General features: G+C 50.0%; 1 protein-coding gene across 2 annotated transcripts in view; it reads right to left on the bottom strand.

The window, feature by feature from the left end:
- The window catches only part of PEMT (phosphatidylethanolamine N-methyltransferase), an 89,681-nt gene extending 74,907 nt beyond the window's left edge, over nt 1-14,774 (bottom strand). The window contains exon 1 of one of the 2 annotated variants that reach the window (XM_008566238.1): nt 14,754-14,774. Coding sequence is in view for 1 of the 2 variants with exons in the window: in XM_008566237.1 (XP_008564459.1) it covers nt 14,318-14,380 (63 nt within the window). In the remaining variant the exon portion in view is untranslated. Of the gene's footprint in view, nt 1-14,317; nt 14,492-14,753 lie in introns of those variants that run through there. The other variant, XM_008566237.1, reaches the window with a different exon arrangement.
- Between the last annotated feature and the right edge of the window lie 6,021 nt (nt 14,775-20,795).

The raw sequence follows: 20,795 nt of genomic DNA, 5'->3' as shown, positions 1-20,795 counted from the left end.
CAGCAGCTGAGCTGAGTGCACACCAGTGTGAGCGTCACCAGCTCGCCTGGGCTTGCCAGGATGCCCGGCCTGTGCCCCCAGCACTGGGCCCCTGCCCCTGAGCCACAGGACCAAGACACTTCTACCCAAGCCAAAGGGGAAAGAGGGGCAAGTGTGAGCTCAGAGCAGAATCCCACCCAGCTGGGGAAAAGGCCTGGGGACCCTGAGGCAAATAGTTCCTGGAGGCCCTAGAAGCCTTCAGCCACTGAACAGAGGCAGCCTGGGGAGCAGGCGGAGCCCTGACTGGGAAGGGGCACAGGGAAATTCCCCATTCTCCAGGCCAAGGGAGACATTCCCCACCTCACCGGAGTCTGGGTTAGCCGAGGCGCACACAGCAGACTTCTCCAACTGCACAGTAAAAGTCTGTGCGTTTCCTGTGTGTGGATGACACCAAAGGCCTTGGGAAAGATTGGCAGTGGGAACATGCCCCTGTGTCCCCACGGGGCCCTGGGGGAACACTGCTCTCTCACAGTCTTGGAGAGATCTTGAAGAATTCAGCTCCATGCCAGTCACTACATGCTGGGCACGCATAGAAGTGGCCCTTGCTCTAAGGATCTGAGACTGACAGAATGACCTGGCTGCAGGACTCACTGGTACCAGATGTCAAGAGCAGGGAGGATGCACCTCGTCTTGCAACCCACTTAACTGCCTGGAAGGAAAAGTCCTACCATTGTTGCATATGAGATAGCCCAGGGCTTGGGGAATCCCGCTGACCCTGGTGAGTGAGGAGCAGAGTCGGCCTTAGCCAGCCCGGCCTTCCAGATTCCCGACAGAAAGCCCCAGAAGACGTGGACCTCAGCAGCTAGGGCAGGACCTGGACCCTGCCCCAGAGGACAAGGATAAAAGTCAGTGTTTCTGGGGCCTGAACACTCCCAAGGAGACTTGGGACATGAGCAAGGAGAAATATGCTCCTTTAATCTTCTGTGGGAGCTGAAGTGAAAGAGGGAAACTGAGGCACTGAGAGATTAACCAACTAACACTGGCTGAACGCAGCAGCAACTGACATCCACCTGGGTCCCCCAGCTAGGCCTGCACTGGTCAAAATTAGCGCGTGGCCCCACTGTCCCTCCTCCCTTGAGGTCTCAGTGCCCTGGGGTCAGCCTGTCTCAGCAGGAGGAAAGTATCCGGCAGGTAATCTGGTCACCTTGAGGAGGATTTGTGTTGCCTGGAGAAGCATCTGCTGAGCAGGAGAGAGTGACTAATATTCAGAGTAGAATTCCGGGCAGCAGATGGGGACCCCTCTTGGCTTCCTACTCCCTACCAGAGTCACCAAGTTCCCTTCCTGATGGCTGTTGCTTCTCAAAATATGCTTGGAAGGGCAGACCTCCCTCCTGAAACTGGACAGGCAGAAAAGAACCAAAAACTCAAGTCAGATGTGAGCACAACAGGAGAGTCCTGGAGTCTCATACCCTGGGTCTACCACCCAGTGTCGGAGTCTCCCTCAACCAATCTCTCGCACACACATAGGCCACCTTGACTAAGGGGAGGGTCCCCCAGCCCCAAACTCATTCAAGCAACAGAAATCCTGGCTTTCTGCTACCCAGTAATTCTAAGAGTGGAATCCCCCTCCCAGGTTACAGGCTGCAGAGGTCTCAGAATTTGACTAAAGGAGAGGAACTACCTACCACAACCAGAAGGAAATGTCAGCTGAGCTCCAGGAATAATTTGGGTCACATGGTCACTGATGGCTGGGCTCAGCTACGGAGACCCCATGGGTTGGCAAGGAAGAGGCTCATAGCAATTTCACTTCATTGAAGGATGTGGGGACTCTTCAGAGCAACGTACTGTCAGCAGGGAATGATTTGCAGCAGGTCAACAGGACCCAGGGTGCACGTCACATTGTGACATCCAAACAAACAGCAGGGCCCCAGAGAGGCAAAGTCACATCAAAGTCACATCGATTGCAAGCGACTGTTTTGCTGCACATACGATATATGTCAAAGGGCAGGGTGAGACTTCCCAGAGAGGGGTCAGGGGTCCTCCAGCAGGGCCCACCATCACTGCAAAACATGCCTGTGGAATCACAGCCCCTTCTGCCTCTCCCAGAGCTTTACACATGCCCCTGGCATTGTCAGCGGACTTGGGCAACTTTGGGTTGAAGCCCTGTGCCTGGCACAGACACAAGAATGACCATGCCAGACTATTCTCCTCTAAGAAGTTTATTCTCTGGTAGGAGTTGGGGAAGACGTTTTATATGAAGGCGGCCCCCTGACACCATTGTTTCTACACTGGGGCCACCTGGCTCAGAAGAAAGACTCTGGGCTTTGGCAGCCACAGTCAGGCTTAGAGCAGAGCTTCACCAGCACTGAGGAGGGACCACGGCAAGCCTCCCATGACCAGTCTGGGCCCAGGTCTCCCTCCGGTGAAATGGGGTTCCTGAGACTAGCCATGCAAGGTTACAAGGCAGCCTGGCGAGAGCAGGAGGCAACACTCAGGCACACAGAGGCTCTCGTGCTGAGGCTGTTCTGTCCCTTACTCTGTCCACATAACATTAACTAGTAAGACACCTTGCACTCTCTCACTTTCTGCAGGGGCCCTCCTGGGAAGAAACATGTCCTAAAGGAAGAGCCAGAGAAGGGACAATGACCCAAGGAAGGTTGCCCCAATGCTGGAGTTTGAGGATAAGCAAGCCCTGGACAGCAGAGACCATCTTAAGGCACGAGGGGCATTTTGTTAGAACGTCAAAATGCGACAGTGATCTCTAATAACACTGATCAGCTACAGACAATTCCTGGGGAAAAAACATTGCTTCGATGTGTTCCTAAATCCCACAATAAAACAAAATGGCCAGCAGCTGTCCCAGTTCCCCTGATCCATAACTCCTTTCAGGAAGGCGAAGACATTCATTCACTCATTCCTCACTCAACAAGTGTGTCCCAGGCCATGTGCGAACAGGCACTGATGGCTCATCAGTGGGGCCAAAGGGAGCCCCCCAATGTGCGCACATGGGCAGGGCCTGTGCTTCTCAAAGCCTGACCTCCTCACTTGGTTATCTCTTCTTATCTGCTCTGCTGAGCCGTGGGCTTCAGAACCCTTTTCTCTACAATCACTTCCAGGGCCCAGGACAGAACCTACCAGGTTGGTGCAACTGGGTATATTTATCCAAATTCAAATTATATGTTGAAGACAATAATGACAATGAGCCAGCCAACCTACTCTGGAAAGTTAACCAAGCATCAAGCCCTGGAAAAGGACTTTAATGAGGCAGGCCAGAATGGTTATGAAATGGGGCACCCTGTGTGATCCCGGGCAAGTCACCTCACCTTGGCAAGCTTGGTTTCCTAGTCTGTGAAATGGGAATAATGGTGGTACCTTCTTCATGGGACTGTCAGGAGGACTAAATGAGAAAACACAAGGAAGGCACTTAGCATGGTGTCTCACGTGCAGTGAAGGTTGACATTGTTAGCTATTACTGCCATGTTACTAAGTCCATGCAACAACCCTGTGAGGTATGCCCACTTCTCAGATTAAAAATTGCAGCTAATACGTGCAGCAAAAACTAACAGAACTAAAAGGTGAAACAGACAAATGCACAATTCTAGTTAGGGACCTCAACACTCCTCTCCCAGTAATTGATAGAAAAAGTAGGCAGAACGCATATGTTTATTGCAACACTATTCATAATAGCCAAGAGACAAAATCAGCCTAAATGCCCATCAACGGATGAATGGATTAAAAAACAAAACAAAACCATGGTATATATATGTGATGGAATACTACTCAGCTATAAAAAAGAAAATGAAATCCTATCATCTGCAGCAACATGTATGGAACCAGAGATCATTGTGTTAAGTGAAATAAGCCAGGCACAGAAAGACAAATACTGCCTGATCTCACTCATATGTGGAATCTAAAAAAAAAACCAAATAAACAAAAAGAAAAAAAAAAGTGGTTCCCTGTGGAGTATACTATAAAGCAAATATATCTCACAGGGCCTACTTTCTTGTACTTTCAGGTTTAGTCTAACTTCTTAAAAGTACATATAAAATGTTGATCTTGAAAAAAACAGGAAATTTTTCCCAGGCTATGGTCTCTGCTGTAAGATAAAGAATTGTAACACAGCAAGGTTGCTGGTTCAAAGACAGACAAGTTACTGATTGACATGTGAAGATACTGGGAAGCTATGTAAGGAGAAGGAATGTTTGCTAAGACCAAGCTTCTGTTGGTGGATCACTTAAATTGCCTTATGGAATGTCATCTGGCTTGTTTTACTGAATGTTACCAGCCTATATTGTTAAACTATAACCCCACCTATGTTCTCTTCCTGTAACTTCCTGGTCTGGAGAATAAATGCAGGAAAAGAACCCCAATTTGTGGTTAATTTCCCAAATGGAAGGAATGCCTCTCTCTTGAGGTTCTGGGAGATTAACCACTTCAGGGCTTCTCACTGCTCAGAAGAGATGGGCTTTGAGTAATCCTTTGTGGCCCTGCCACCCAGGGGAAGAGGGGTGACAAATCCGTGGGGGGCAAAGCAACAATTCTCATACAAGTAGAGAGTAGAATAATGGTTACCAGAGGCCAGGAAGGGAGGGAAGCAGCGGGGAGGAGAAGTAGGGGGGAGGAGAAGTAGGGGACTGACAGGCACAAAACTGGGCCGTGAGCCCTAAGTGAATCATTGTGCGGTATCTGTATGTATTGAAACAACATACTGTACCCCACAAAAATGTGCAAGTAAATGTAAAAATAAAAATAAAATACAATACAATAAAGAGAGTAAGTAGGCAGAAAATCAGTAAAAATATAGTTGATCTGAACACGACTACCAACCACCTAGGCCTGATCAGCACTAATGGAGCTCCCCACAATGACAGACGAGCGCGCATCTTCCTAAGTGCAGCTGAGACACTCACCAGGATAGACCACATTCGGAGCCATAAAGCAAGTCTTACATTTGAAAGAATAAAAAGCACACAAAATGCGGTCTCAAACCACAGCAAAATTAAACTAGAATAACAGAAAGATGTCTGTTAAAGAATACACCTCTAAATAATGCGTGAATCGAGAGAACTAAGTCTTAAGAGAAATTTTAAAATATTTTGAACTGAATGACAATACAACATATCAGAAATTGTGGGGTTCAGCTAAAACAGGGCTGAGAGGGAAACAGCTGACATTAGTAAAGAAGAAAAGTCTCAAATCAGTCATATAAGCTTTGTTCTTAAGAAATTAGAGAAAGAGGAGTAAATTAAACCTGAAGCAGAGAGAAGAAAAAAGTAAAAGGTAAGAGCAAATATCAATCAAATTGAAAATAGAAAGAAAAAAAAATCAAACTCAAAGCTGGTTCTTTGGGAAAAACATATTTTTTCTTTCTTTTTTTTTTTTTTTTATCGTAACATAGTTGATTGTACATATCTGTGGGGTGCAGAGTTGAAAATCAATACCTGTATGCAATATGCAATGCTCAAATCAGGATAATTCATAGATTCAATATTATACAATGTAATTTTATAAAAGGTCATTTTTCATGACCCTTTAGCAATCTATTTTTTTCAATATAATCAATAAACCTCTAGCCAGACTGACAAAGTACAAAAGAGAGAAGACACAAATTACAAACAACAGAAACAGAAGAGGAGACCTCCTTACTGACCTTGCAAACGTGGAAATGATAAGGAAATATGACCAACCTTAGGCCCACAAATTCAACAATCTAGATGAAATGGACCAGTCATTGAAAGACAAGCTACCAAAATTCATTCAAGAGGAAATAGTCCTATATTTATAAAGGAATTGAATTCATAGTTTAAAACCTTCCAAAAAAAGAAAGCTGCAGGCCCAGATGGTTTAACTGGATGAATTCTACCCAACATTTTAGGAAGAAATACCAGCAATTCCACACAGTCTCTTCCAGAGCACAGAAGAGGGACACTCCCCAGTTCACTTCCTGAGACCAGCATTACATTAATATTCAAACCAAATAAGGACATAGCAAGAAAAGAAAACTACAAACCAATATTTCTCATAAACCTAGTCACAAAAATCCTCAACAAAAAATAATAGCAAATCAAATCCAGCAATATCTGCAAAGGATAATGTGTCAGGACCAAGTGGGGGGTCACCCCAGGAATTCCGAGCTGGTTCAACATTCAAAACATCAAAGTAATTCATCATACTGACAGCCTGACAAGGAAAAACTGTATCATTATCTCGACAGAAGCAGAGGAAACAGGACCCTGGAGTTTACGTGACTTGGCCAAGGTTACAATGAATGGCAAAGGAAAGCCTGGTGTCTTGACTGTTTCAAAAAACACTGACGACAAAATTTATGTCCCTGAAACCATCGTTAAATAAATCATCTAATGGTGTGCCATTTATTTTAACTAAAGTGGTAAAAATTTTTTAAATTTTAAAAACAATTTTGCATATCAGGCAAATATCTTCCCCAAAAGGCAAAGATACCACAAATCTGCCACCAGGATTTTCCTCCAGTGGTTCACTGGCTCCTGAAAGGAAAAACCCTGGCCCGAGTGCAAAATAAGACACACCAGGAGACAGGGGCTCAACCAAAGTGTATCAGGCAGGCAAAGTGAACCAGCGGGCTGCCCTCTCAGAGTGGGAGCAGCAGCAGGGAGGGTCGGGTGGGCCTTTTATACCCAGTCAGGCTGAGCTGGACTGTTCCTATTGGCTGAGAAGGAAGGGGGGGGGAACGAGTGGGGTTTAAGCTGAGCTGGGACTGTCTCATAGGCGGGCAAAAGTGCGCAGCACAGGAAGGTGACGTGGCAGCTGGGGGATCTGTCTGGGTGGGGGTTTTCCGGGAAACTTTCTCAGGCACCATTTTGTGTATCTCGGTCTTTAACGCCATTTTACTTTTCTGGCAGAGGGCATATTAGCCAACATTCCTCCCTCTTTGGTCTTAGATTGGGAGAAGGGCGTTGAGATCATCTCTGGCTACTTCCTGCTGAGAAGAGGCGAAGAAGGGGGAGGGGGACTTGGGAGGTGAGGGAGGAAGGTTTGCTTAGGCTAATATGAGACATAAGAGACCATAAACCCAGGCGCTGAAGATGGTAATTCCTTCTGTTGAGAAGGTGAGGAATGTCTCTTGGAGCCAAAGGTCACTGAGGCCCTCAAATATGTCCTCTGCTTGTTGGATGTTAGGGAGGAGAAGTTGATTGATGGACACCCGAGACCCCTTGTGAATTCGTTAGCAACAGCATTCTTCGTTGAGAAACAGGCAGGTGCCGCCTTTTTCTGCGGTGAGGAGAGCTACCTGGGCGATCGAGGTGATCTGGCATTGTAGGGAGGTCAGGGCCTCTGCTGAAGCCTCAGCCGCCTGGAGTTTTGGGGACAGATCTCTAGTGGAGTCTACAGAATGGATAAGAGCCCCTGGGCCTAGTCCCATGGCCACTGAGAGGAGGCTAGGGAGACCCCGATGACTACGGGGAGAAAGACGGCATGCTGTTGGTTTTCTGGGGGGCTCATTAGGGCAATAATTTCTGCTTGGCTGTAACCGTAAGTTGAGGCACCAGTGAGACAGGCAGGCAGAGAACGGAGCCGGAGGAAACGGAACAGGTGAGAACTACAGGATGGATGGGCACAACTGCCCCGTCAATGACGCACTGGACTGACCGGTAAGTGTTGGGAGTTTCTTTACCTGCCAGGATGGGAGTACTGGAGGGGGAGTCTGTGGGCCGAATGAAACCCTTCCTTAATAGCTCACTGATAATTGGCTGCAACCCTAGCAGGCTGCTGGCAGGAAGAGGGTACTAGGCCTGGCGAGGGAAATATTTGGGGGTCTCTGAGGGAGATCCGAACTGGTTGGCAATGGGCTAGAGAGGGAGGTGAAGCATCCCAAACTTGGGGATTAACTTTGGATAGTGGTGGGGGGAGATCTGGTTTGTCTGGAGGTTGGGCCACCCCAGCGACCGATAAGAGCAATGAAGGGTATGGCGGAGAGAGATGCAGGCCTGGAACCTGGCCAATACGGCTCGACCTAACAAGGGGGTTGGACACTGTGGCATCACAAGACACTGATGAGCAAAGGACTGGTCCCCAAAGCGGCAAGTTACCCAGGGAGTTTTTAGTGGAAAAATGGTTTTGCCTCCTACCCCGACAATGGGCAGTGTGGAAGAGGAGGTAGGTCCCCAGAGCTCTGTTAATACTGAGAAAGTGGCACCGGTATCAAGGAGGAGAGAAATGGGGCAGCCCTCAACTGCAAGATGTACCCTGGGCTCCCTGGCGGTGGTGAGGGCTGTAGAGGGTGCCCTGGCCCCCGTCAGTCATCCAACAGCAGTCCTAGAAGGCTGGGTGTGGGGTTCGAGATAGGTCCAGTCTCCCTACGGAGGCTGGGGCAATCCACTCCCCAGTGACCGGGAGTGTGGCATTTCGGACATGGCCTTGGTGGGGGCCTGGGGTTGAGGCATGATCATGCCCAATGTCCTTCCTTACCACACTTGAAGCAGGGACCCGGGGGTCCCTTTGGCGTGGTTGGGCCCCTTGAAAAGGCAGTCGGTGGTGAGGGCTTGGGCCCCTTTAAGGCCTGTGCCAGTAGTTGGTACTTCTGGCGTTTGGTCTTATCGTCTGGGCCATTATAAACCTTGAATGCGGCAGTCAGTACTTCATGTTGAGGAGTGAGGGACCCCCTTTCCACTTTCTTTAATTTACCCTTATGTCAGGGGAACTCTGGTTAAAGAAATAGGTCATGAGAAGTTGTCTCCCCTCTGGGGTCTCTGGGCCTGTATTAGTATGTTGTAAAACAGCCTGAGTGAGGCGATCTAAGAAAGAAGAAGGATTTTAATTTTTATCTTGTATTATTTCTTGGATTTTTTCATAATTAACTGTTTTTGGTGCAGCCCTTTTAAGCCCCACCACTACACAAGTAAGAAACTGATCACGGAGGGCCAATCTGGGGGCAGGGGTTATAATCCCAATGAGGGTCGGTTTCCGGGACAGCCTGTGCCCCAGTTGGGTGAGCGGGCATGGCTTGATGGCCCTCATCTCTGTGTGCCCTGGCCTCGAGCCAGACTCCCCTACGTTCTTCTGGCAATAAAGAATTTGTGAGGATAGTGTGGGCGTCATGGAAAGTTAAGCTATAGGCCTGGCAAAGGTATTAGAATTCCCTCGTGTAGACAACTGGGTTCGTTGTGTAGGAGCCCAAGCGTTTCTCGATTTGGGAAAGATCAGTCATAGAAAAAGGGACATGGACTGTAATGATACCCTCCGCTCCTGCCACCTCTCAAGAGGAGCTGAAAGCACAGGTTGGGCTGGGAGGGTGGCCCGGGTTTCATGCGCTCGGGATCGTGTATGGGGGGCTGGAAGGATGTGGTGGCACTGGAGGGACAGAAGGGGCGGGAAGAGCCGATGGCAGTTGGAGTGGGGGAGGAGCATGTCCCCAACATGGGGGGGCTCATCTGCTGGGCCGAAGTCAGGGGAGGGGAGGAGGCGGCAGGCAGAGAAGGCTTAGAAGCTAATGAGACCTGTTTGGGGAATAGGTGGAACATAAAGCAGGGTTAGAACGGATGTAAGAAAAAGCCTGGACACAGGGAATTCCGGCCCGTTGTCCCAATTGCTCATGGAAGTTATACAAGCCCCGGAGAATGTCCGGGTTGAGGGACCCAAAGGGAGGCCACGTGTTTTGATTATGTAAATTCTAGTTGGGCCATTCTTGGGTGGAAAACCTAACAAGTTTTTTTAGCTTAATATCTGAAGTCACGGGCTGGCCCAGTGGCGCACTCGGTAGAGTGCGGCACTTGGGAGTGTGACAGTGCTCCCGCCGAGGGTCGGATCCCATATAGAGACCGGTCCGCTCACTGGTTGAGCGCTATGCGGGCGCAACACTGAGGGTTGCAATCCCGTTGCCTGTCGCGGTACGGGCGTGACACCGAGGGTTGTGATCCCATTACCGGTCACGAAAAAAGACAAAAAGGAAAAAAAAAAAAATATCTGAAGTCAGACCCAAAGTGTGAAGATTAGTCAGGGGACATTTTAGAGGGGAGCCGGCCGGGAGAGACGAGGCACCCCCATGAGAATGGAGGAGGAAGTACCGACCCGAACTGAGGGGTCTCAAACCACCGAAAGCGGTCGTCACCAGTTTCTGGCGGCGGAGGGACCCTAGAGTGTCGTAGAGCTTTGGGGTGCCCAATGCTGGGGCTTGCAAGTGCCTGGAGGGCAGAAACAAGAAACCCCGCAGCGAATGGGAGGGCAGAGAAAGGGCGGACCCTGCTTAACCCAGCCAAGTCCTGCGGGGGTGGGGGGGAGAGAGAGAGAGAGATGAAAGTGGTAATCCGAAGACCCACCGACTAGAAGGCCGGTTTTTGATATGCCGGTGGCGATCAGGAAGAAGGGCCAGGCTAGTGTCGTCACTGGTGTGGGCTCCAGGCCATGGGCAGAGAAACGGATGGGGTCCTGCTAGGGGTGGGGAAACCCATCCGAGCCACAGAACCAATGAAAGGAAAAACCCTGGCCCGAGTGCAAAATAAGACACACCAGGAGACAGGGGCTCAACCAAAGTGTATCAGGCAGGCAAAGTGAACCAGCGGGCTGCCCTCTCAGAGTGGGAGCAGCAGCAGGGAGGGTCGGGTGGGCCTTTTATACCCAGTCAGGCTGAGCTGGACTGTTCCTATTGGCTAAGAAGGAAGGGGAGGGAACGAGTGGGGTTTAAGCTGAGCTGGGACTTTCTCATAGGCGGGCAAAATTGCACATGTGGGAAGGTGACGTGGCAGCTGGGGGATCTGTCTGCGTGGGGGTTTTCCAGGAAACTTTCTCAGGCACCATTTTGTGTATCTCGGTCTTCAACACCATTTTACTTTTCTGGCGGAGGGTATATTAGCCAACAGCTCCCATGTTGTAAATGGGGCTGTGCAAGCAGAGGGACCTGTTCCCCTTCCCCCAGTCTCTCAGCTTCCTGACTACAGGGGCTGTGCCTTCTGAAGGCACCCCCCTCCGGTGGGCTGCACTTTACGATTTATAAAGCTTCTCTATACCCCTCCTCTCATTTCGATCTTTGCCACAGCCCCATTACTATGCCCACTTACACACCAAGAAACTGAAGCACACTTCTTGACACCTACACTGAGTTGGTGACATCATCACCCCTCTGCTCACATGAGTCCATATGGAAAGGGATCTGATACCTCGGCGTGAGAGGGGCCCTCCTGGACCGTGCCCGTGCCCTTGCTCTACCAGCCTGGCCGCTCCAAGAAGCCAGCACCCTGGGCCCAACCAGAGCCACCTTCTGAACCCTGGAGGTGCCCCTGCCTGTGGACAGCAAGTCAGCAGGTCCTGCTGCCCTCCACCTGCCAGCTTGCTTCTTCACGCAGCTGCCATGCTGAGGAGTGAGGCTCGGGAATCCCATGGCACAGAGGGCCAAGAGGCGCAAGAAGGGCCTCGGTCCAGGAGGCTACAGCAGGCATGCCCCTCACTCCAGCGTGTGATGTTTTTAAATTAAAAACAAACCCAAGATTCCCTACCAGCTGAAGCAGGCCCAGAAGAGAGCAGGTTACGGGCATAGTACACAGCTGCACTGGTCAGTACTGTGGCAGCCACTAGCCATGTGTGGCTATCGAGTGCTTCTATGCCATGTGACGTAATGGTATTTTTCATATATATTTTGGTAACAATAAAATATATTGTTAAAATAATTTTTTATATTTCTTTTCTATTTTCTATTTCTTTTTACTTATTTAATGCACCTACTGGAAAGTATAAATTCTGTATGTGACCTATGATGTTTCTACTGGATAGCGCTGAGATCCTGCAGCTCAGATGCCCACGGGATGAAGAAAAACCTTGACACTCACAGGCCAGGGACTGATGTATTTTAACACTAGAGATTTTGAGGGAGGAAGGAGAGCTACTGTGTAAGATGAATGCATAATGTTGTACGTTGTTTTTTTTTTTTTTTAAAGCAAAATCCCTTGGCAACAGGAAGCTTAACTGTACCAACAAGGGCAGCAGTGGAAAAAACAGATTGTTAGTCAACAAGGGTCACCCTGACCTGTCCCCCCCAAGATGCTCCCAGTTCTCTCCAGCTGCAAAGACCCATCAGGCTCTGGAAGGAAAGAAGAGAGAGCAGAAAAGCCCTCCCTACATACACCCAGTTAATGACCCCTTAGCCCTGGCTGAGCCTCTCATCTATTGCTTCTAGGTGTAGAACACAGGCTTTGCTACGATCACCTGCGGCAGCCCCACAACCCTCTAGCTGGCTCTGCCATGGGACACTGCCCCCTTGCATTCTGCCCTATGGTTCCAAGGCTTCCCATCCCCAGTTAATGGCAACCCACCCTTCTGCACGGAATCACTTGTCCAGGAGACATCCATCCCCTAAGCCAGGTTTGGTGTCCTTTCCCTCTGTGATTGACAGCCCTGTCACTGACCAAGTGGGTCTAGAGAGTCTCTCATGGCCATTGACAGTGTAAGATTCTAAGGATTCCATCCATAGATAAGATTGTTCTCCCAAGGGTGGCTCCTGGGGCTAGTGATGACCTGTCCTGATCTGGGTAGTTGCAACGGGCAGTGCTCTTTGTTAAAATGCAGGAGCCGCGCATGTGTGACCTGTCACTCATCTCACTGGATGTCACACTTCAATAAGAAGCCTAAAATAAAAATAGTAGTCTGCTGTCTTCTGCTGCCCATCATCCATGTCAATTGTCCCGCACTCCCTCAAGGCCAGCTGCTAGCCTTCTGTGCCCCCTCAAGGTCTCTGCACCTGCTTCCCTCCCTGACTTGTTCATCCTCAGGTCTCAGATCCTACATCACCTCCCTCACAGACAGAGAACCACACGATCTCGGAATTTCAATCCCACCTCCCCACCAGCTACTCTGTAAAATATTGACCAGTTTTACCTCCTTCAAAGAACTTTCCATGTTTCCAGGATACTATGGTTTGAATGTTTTTCTCCTCCAAAGCTCATGCTGGAACTTAATCCCGAATATGGTAATTGAAATGGGGCCTTTAAGAGGTGATTGGATTGGGAGGACTATGCTCTCATGAATGGAATAATCCATTCATGGATAAATGGGTTAATTGTTTAATCGGTTATAAGGGAACAGACCAGGCGCTTTACAAGGAGAGGAAGAAAGCACATTAACATGCGCTTGCTCAGCCCCCTCACTACCTGACACCCTGCACCACCTCGGTATTCTGCCTAGTTCCCACCAAGAGGGCCCTCCCCAGAAGCACACCTCAATTTTGGACTTCCCAGCCTCCAAAACTGTTAAGAGAGAAATTCCATTTCCTTACCAGTTACCCAGTTTCAGTTGTTCTGTCATAAGCAACAGAAACAGACTAATATACACTAGAATAAAAGCTCAGTGAGAGCTGACCCTTAATTGCCCTAACGTCTGGCCCTCAGCAATCCCTTGATAAATATTGGCTGTATCAGTAAGTGAATAAATGCATGTGTGAGTAATGGGTAAAGCGAATGGATGAACTGGATTAGAGGCTGTTTCGGGCAGAGATGTCCCTTACAGGCTCCATGAAGAGTGGTTGATGAAAACAATGAATGAAGGATCTAAGAAGAAGCTTAGATAGAAGGAGAATGCGGGGAAGAGAAAAACCCATTGGAATTGGGAGCCTGGGAAAAGCAAACTCTCTGGCCCATGACTCTGCAGAGGGGCAGCCTCAGCAGGCAGCCAAGTCCCACCAGGGCCCCTCCCACTCATCCCAGCACAGTGCTTTGCACCCATCTGACCCGTGAGGGAGCCAGGGTCCCTAGCACTCTCCCACCTCAGTGGCAGAGCTGGCCCCTGCCTGCGGAGAGATGGGACCGGGGTAGGACCCTGACACTGAGCGCACATCCACAGCTCTCACCAGCCACACGACACACTCCCAACATGCATGCTCATACACCCCCAACATGCATGCTTGGCCTCCACACTCACACACGCTCAGACACACACAGCCTCGGTCATACACATTCACTCCGGGACACACACTCACATAGCAACCCTGACTGCACAATCCCCGAGAGTCACACGCACAATCTCGGAGACTCCCATGCACAATCCCAGAGACTCGCACACACACACACAATCTCGGAGACTCCCATGCACAATACTATCTGAGAGCCTCACACCTTCCCGGAGACTCACGCACAACTTCCAAGGCTCACACAGCCTCATACACACGCACACAACAGCCTCGGGAACCCGCTCTCTGACACTTGAAATCTGAGGCTTTCAAGCGCGCACCAGCCACGCCCCCACTACGCCCCGCCCCCTCGTTGCCTGGTAACGGAGCGGCCCCGCCCAGCAGGCGTTGGTGGCTGCGCCAGCCGCTACACCCGGCCCGCCCTCCCGACCTCTCTCCTGGTTTCCGCGGCTGGTCGGCCCCCGTCGGTACCTTGCTGAAATCAGTGTTGCCGAGGCCTCCGCAGCAGTCGGGCCCTGCCACCGAGCCGCTCATAGGCTCGGGTCCCCGGTCCCCAGATCCTTTCACCCGGGGGGACCGCCTCAGGAGAAACACGCACGGCCCACGCGCAGCCACTCGCGCCCGGAACCGGGCCCATAGCGCTGGGAAGCGCGGCCGGCCGGAGGGCTTTCGCCGTGACCCCCAACTTCTCCCCGGGCCTTCTGGGAAATGTAGTTCCGCGGCGCCGCGAAGCGCGCCTCTTTTGCGGTTTGCGGTGGCGTCTCAAGGAGCCGAGAACCACAAGTCCCAAGATCACTCGCGGCAGAGCCTGCGGGTGTCGGCGCGGCGCGCGGCGGTATCCCCTTGAATTCGACCTCCCGCCCTGTCTCTTGGCTCCTCGGCTGCTGCATCCGACCCTCTCACTGACCTGGCGTCCCTGTCCTTGGCTGGCGGCGGTGAGGCAGTAGCTTCCCGTGCAGCGGCTCGCGGACTTGGACTTTGGCCCAGGCCAGGCCCCACCCCGAAACCCCCGTCTGAAATTCGCTTTTGCCGGGAGGCGGTGCAGGCAGAGCCCAGTGTGTAGCCTCATGTCCCCGCGGTCCCCGGGACCTTTCTCTCAGCCAGAGGCCTCTCCTTCACTCATTCGTTCCCTCATCCATTCTCTCATGCAGTCCCGAGTATTTGCTGAACCCATCTTTGTGCTGAGGGTACAGTACAGTACAGTAGCACGGAGTGACACAAGGCGCCTGCCCCCACTGTCACTAGTGGAGGTAAAATACAAAACATAAATGAAGGATTACTAGTTGGAATAGTACTATGATGGAGAAAACTAGGGCTAGGTCATTTGGTGACAAGGGGTATCACCTGAGAATGCCCAGGGCAGGTACTAGACTTGCCCAGTGTGGGAGCAGGGCAGACTAGGAAAGGGGGTGGCATGTGCAGAAGCCTGGAGACAGGACAGCGCTAGGGGTACTTCAGGAACGGAGAAAAAACTGGTGAGCTGCAGATAGGGATGGAGGGAATGAGTAGGGGGAGAAGGAGTTTAGAGTAGTAGGTGGGAGATTAGATAGTGAGGTCCCAAGAGATCCCCTTTTGTAGCCGGGTGTTACGTATATAGGGAAATAGACTACAGAGATTCCAAGATTTGCTCAGTCACCCAGTCAGCTGGGGGCCCAGGGAGGACTTCTGCAAGGTCAGCTGCTTCCTGATCTGGGTGCCTGGCTTCTCTCCACCTTGGCTCACAGCACTTACCAGTATTGAGCATTTACTGAGCAGCCACTGTGTGCTCTATTCTGTGTTGACTGCTTTGCGGATAGTCCCAATCAATCTTCACAGCATGGTTAGGATGGTGCAAGCAGACTGAGGAGACAGGAAGGACACTGGCTTTGCAGCAAGCACTAGTTGTTACTGAGCGCAACTTTCATGTTCCTCAAAAGTAAAAGGGAGATACGTGTTGGTAAAACTTGTCACCTAGAAACTGGCCCACAAGAAGGGCTTAATAAGCATTGGCCACCAACAGGGCTGGGTCTCTGACTGCTGTTACTGACAAGTGTCAGGAGCCTTTCCCTGCTCATGGTGTCCAAGCAGGGCCTGCTGGAGTCAGAACCATTTGGGGGGAGTCATCCCTGTGGAGGGTTAGAAATCTTGATTCTCATTTGATTTTTAGAATAGGGTTTTTAGGTAAACACATATATGCGGCAAAAGCCCTTGCGTAGAAGGCCACAGCTTACAGCCAGGGGGCGAGAGCCCATCTGATCAACTCTAATCATTACTTATGTATGGGATTGTATACTTAAATAGAGCTAACAGGTGGTTGTCATACTGATTCTGTTAAGAGACTTTAAGAATTGCTGAAGGGAAAGATGTGATAAAAATGTTTGCTAGGGGCATGCTGTCTGTTGGGGGAAACTTTAGAAATAATTATACTTCGATTTTATCATAAGAATGTAACTTTTGCTTAAGGAGAGCTTATACTTTACATAATGAGTGCAGTTTGACCAATTCAGCTTTTCACAAATTGTACTTTGCAATGTCCCGTTGTTAATTTTACTGATGTTACTAGTTTCCATTGTTTAAGCTATACTTAGCCATAGATAACTTTTGTAACACTGCCCATGTCCTTGTGTCCTTTTGTAATGATTGAATCAACTGAATCTTCTTGTGAAACTTCCTTGTCTTTACAATAAAAAACAAAATCTAACTTTGAATTGGGGCTGCACCCAGTTTTCTCCTTCTAACAGAGGAGTTGCTGGGGTACAGACTCTACGGGATTCTCATCGCATTCATGGTGCTTTGAGTAATCCTTTATTCATCTCCGTTACACAGTGAGAAGTGTAATACATCCCAGTGGCAGGGCTCCTTGCAAGCATTCCCCCTACCCACACCACATGTCCACTGCACTGGAGACCAAGTCTTCTCCTGGCCCACATGGTCACTCCAGTTGTTTTATTAAACCAAGAAAATGAATTTTCATGTGTTTACTTTATCTGGGAACAAAGAACTGTAAACGTCAGAGGTCACACCAGAACTGATGCAATCTGTTCCTTCACCCAGAACCTACCCCACCGTCTGTGGAGAGCAAACACCCCACCCAGAAGCCATACTTGCAACTTGAATGTGATTGGGTTGTTTAGACCAAAAACCTCCTGCGGAAGATACTTTTGGACAGAAGTCCTTGCCTGGGCCCTTTGAAAGCTCTCACATCTGAGAGCCTGCAGAGAAATCATTCAGGCCAAACTCTCTCACTGGAGTATTCCTTCCATGGCATCCCTGGCAAATGGAAAAGTCGCTTCTACTTACGTGCCCCAAGTGACAGGAGGCTCACCACCTCTTGAAGTGGCCTGCTCCACTGTTGGACAGGGATGTTTTTTCATAATACCCACAGAAGCAAAGTCACCTTACTGAAGCTTTTTTTTTTTTGTGACCGGTAAGGGGATCGCAACCCTTGGCTTGGTGTCAGCCAGTGAGCACACCGACCATCCCTATATAGGATCCGAACCCGCGGCAGGAGCGCCACTGCACACCCCAAGCGCCGCACTCTCCCGAGTGCACCACGGGGCCGGCCCACCTTACTGAAGCTTTTTTTTTTTTGTGACCGGTAAGGGGATCGCAACCCTTGGCTTGGTGTCAGCCAGTGAGCACACCGACCATCCCTATATAGGATCCGAACCCGCGGCAGGAGCGCCACTGCACACCCCAAGCGCCGCACTCTCCCGAGTGCACCACGGGGCCGGCCCACCTTACTGAAGCTTTAACAAATAGAGCTCTTTTCTTACCCTCAGGGTTATCTCTCTTTGCTCCTTGATAGCTCTTCAGACATGAGAAGCCATTTATTAGGGAACATCCCCCAGTGTGCTCCAGGGCAAAGCTCCAGATGGCCTCTCTAGCCAGGACATTGCCTCTACCTCCCTTCAACTCCCCAACCCCCCAGCCCCTGGCACCAGATCTGGCTGCATCCACCCCCAACAATCACTAAAGTGGGCTCTTATTACTGAAATTAACATTTGCTTATCGGAAGACTTTGGGTAGAACCTAAACCCTTCCCGACCTCTGAATCTACTTTCTGCTCATAAAATATGTATAATAATATCTCTTGAGTGAAACCATTGTGAGAATTAGAGATAATAACTTCTACAAACCTGGCATACAGTGCATTCTCGGTAAATGTTTGTTTCCTTCCTTTCTGTATAATTGAGGCTCGGTGGTTAAAACTACACTCGTGGACATGCTGCTGAGGTTTAGCATCAGCCCAGCGCTGGGGTCCAGGAGAGTTGGGTGGCAGCTCAGGGGCCTTCTGAGTTCCTGGGAGGAGATAAGGGTGAGAAGGAGCCAGGACGGGTACTCAGAGCTGCTCTCCAGACAGCATGCACTCCAGGTCATCAGAGACCATGTTGTCACCCTGAGTTCTTTAAAACCAGAAAGGTAGTGAGGGGCCGTGGCCACAATGCCCATCACCCCCTCCCTAGATTCAGGCCTGATTGTCCTCCTCCTACCCGTGGTGGGCCCAGGAACCAGAAAGCAGCAGGTGCAGCAGGAACCAGGTTCGGCTGGGGCAGGGCAGAGGTCATCCGGAGATGTTTGCCCTGGTAATGAGTTCCCTCCCCTTTCTGCCCTGGGTTTTGGGAAAAAAACCTTTCCCCAGTGACCTCCTACTTGCTGGAAACAGGGTGCAGGAGTGAAGTCACCTGAACCCAGTCTTCCACAGCAAGGATGTCGGTACTGGCAGAGCTCTCTGCCCCCCCAGTGTCCACAGCATCCACAGTGCACAAACCCCTGCCTTCCTGCCGGCCTCCTTGCTGTTCCTGGAACAACCCAGGGCCTTTGCACGTGCTGTTCCCTCTGCCAGGGATGCTCTTCCCCCAGACGTCCTCCAGCCCCTTCCTCACTCTGTTCAAGTACTCTCCACCCCCCTTCCCCACTTTATTTCGCTCCACAGTCTTTATTGGCATCTAACAAATTTATTTAGTTTACTTATTTATTTTGTGTAGTGGCCATCTCCGCCACTAGAACGTGAGCTTCATGAGGCCGGGGATTTTCATCCATTTATATACAGCTCTTCCAGGAGCCTGGATCTGTGCCTGGCACCCAGAAGGCACTCAATAAATGAGTGAATGAATAGTTCTGCCACTCCCAAGTTGGACGACCTTGGGAAAGTCACTTTTCTGGACCTCAGTGAACCTGTCTGTGGAATGCGAAGGGTGACCAGGTCTATCACTCGAATAGGAGATGGAAGCCACCTCTTGAGATTGAAGTTCCTGCCCCACCACTTCCTGGCTATGTGACCTGAGCAAGGTGACTGACCCTCTCTGACTCTCAGAAGACAAAAGAAATTCCTAAGTATGAAAACAATAGCTAGTCTGTGTGAGCTCCTGCAGGCTGCAGACCTGAGCTCAGCACTTGAGCCCTGTGTAAGCCTCACAGCTGCCCGGTGAGGTAGGGAGTGTCGCTCTGGCTTTCCAGATGAGGAAACCAACTCCTGTGAAAGAGACTCAGCCACGGTCACACAGCTGAGTAAGTGGCGGGGTTGAAACCTGCTGCCCAAGGCCAAGCCTGGGCTTTCACGCTACTCAATCCTGCCTCCCTAGGACGGAATGAGATCACACAAAAAGCCCAGCACAGGCTCCAGCACCTACTCACATATCCGATGCTCAAAACTCATCATGTTTCTGCCCTCTTTGCTTATTTTCATCACATCCGCCCTTCAAGGTCCAGTTAAGTCCTTGTCTCCTCTGGCCTCTTCTCAGTTCCTTCCAGCCACAGGCCCTTTGCACCTTGCGTCCCCACCACCAGGTACACTCTTCCCTTCTCTTCTTGGAGACAAAGGACATTCCTTCCGCCGTCTGCTTTGCCCACTTCTGCATTGCCCGTGTGCACCTGCCACGCACCGAGCACCTGTTGGGCACTCACTGAATACTTGCTGAATGAATGAATGAGGCCAACATTGAACTTTAGTCCAGTGAAATTATCCCTCACAAATGGAGGCAAAGTAAGGATATTTCAGACACACAAAGGCTAAGAGGATTCATCACCAGCAGGCCCTTCTTGAAAAGAAATCCATGTGGGGTTCTTCCCAGCAGGAAAGTTATCCCAGTTGGAAGCCTGGGAGTGCCGGTAGGAATGAGGAATGCTGGAAAAGGCACGTGTGCAGGTAAATCTAAATGAATATTAGTGTTTGTAGCAATCAAATTATCTTGTGGGGTTTTAAATACTTATCTTGGTATCACTTCTCAGCCTTTTGGCTAAGATCAAGTGTAAATACTTATCTTGGTAACTGAGAGACGAGGCAGGAAAAAATCAGTAAAGCTGTACATCTGAACATCATCGACGTCCATAGGACTCTCCCCTACAACCACAGCGTGTGCCTTCTTTTTCAGGTCACACAGAATATTTGCCAAAATATGCCCTGCACTGTGGCATAAAGCCAGTGGCAACAGATTTAAAAGGATTGAAATCATATAGTTAACTCTCTTAGACACAATGGGATTAAGCTAGAAAAGAGGAAGATAACTTAAAAATTTCCCAATGTTTGGAAGTTAGGCAATACATTTAAAAAAAACAAAAACAAAAACAGAATCAAGGTCTAGTTAAGCCAGCCTGGGTCAGGTGTCCATCTATGGACTGACAATGTGTGGCACTATAAGTGGCTCAGGGTGGATCAGGTGACTGACCCTATTCAAGCAACAAGAGCCAAGGGGAGGGTGGGTGACCAGACATTATGAGAAGATGGCATTTCCCACTTCATCTCACCATTAGTGGAGTGGGGTCGAGGCCTGGGGTGAAGCATTGAGTGCCAGCAAGTGCTCCAGGGACTGACAGGGTGCTCCGTGGTGCCAATCACAGCAGACCTCGCCACAGGAGCTCAGAAGTGAGCAGCATGTAAATATGTGTTCCCCTAGAGCCGGACAACTGCTGAGCAGAGGTGTGCAGATACTGTGGATTGATTGAATTGTGTCCTCCAAAGTTCATATAT

The sequence above is a fragment of the Galeopterus variegatus genome, unplaced genomic scaffold (assembly GCF_000696425.1).
Source record: "Galeopterus variegatus unplaced genomic scaffold, G_variegatus-3.0.2 Scaffold229, whole genome shotgun sequence".
In the NCBI taxonomy this organism is placed as follows: domain Eukaryota; kingdom Metazoa; phylum Chordata; class Mammalia; order Dermoptera; family Cynocephalidae; genus Galeopterus; species Galeopterus variegatus.
The sequence above is the reverse complement of the archived record's forward strand: the minus strand, read 5'-3'. Positions and strand labels throughout refer to the sequence as shown.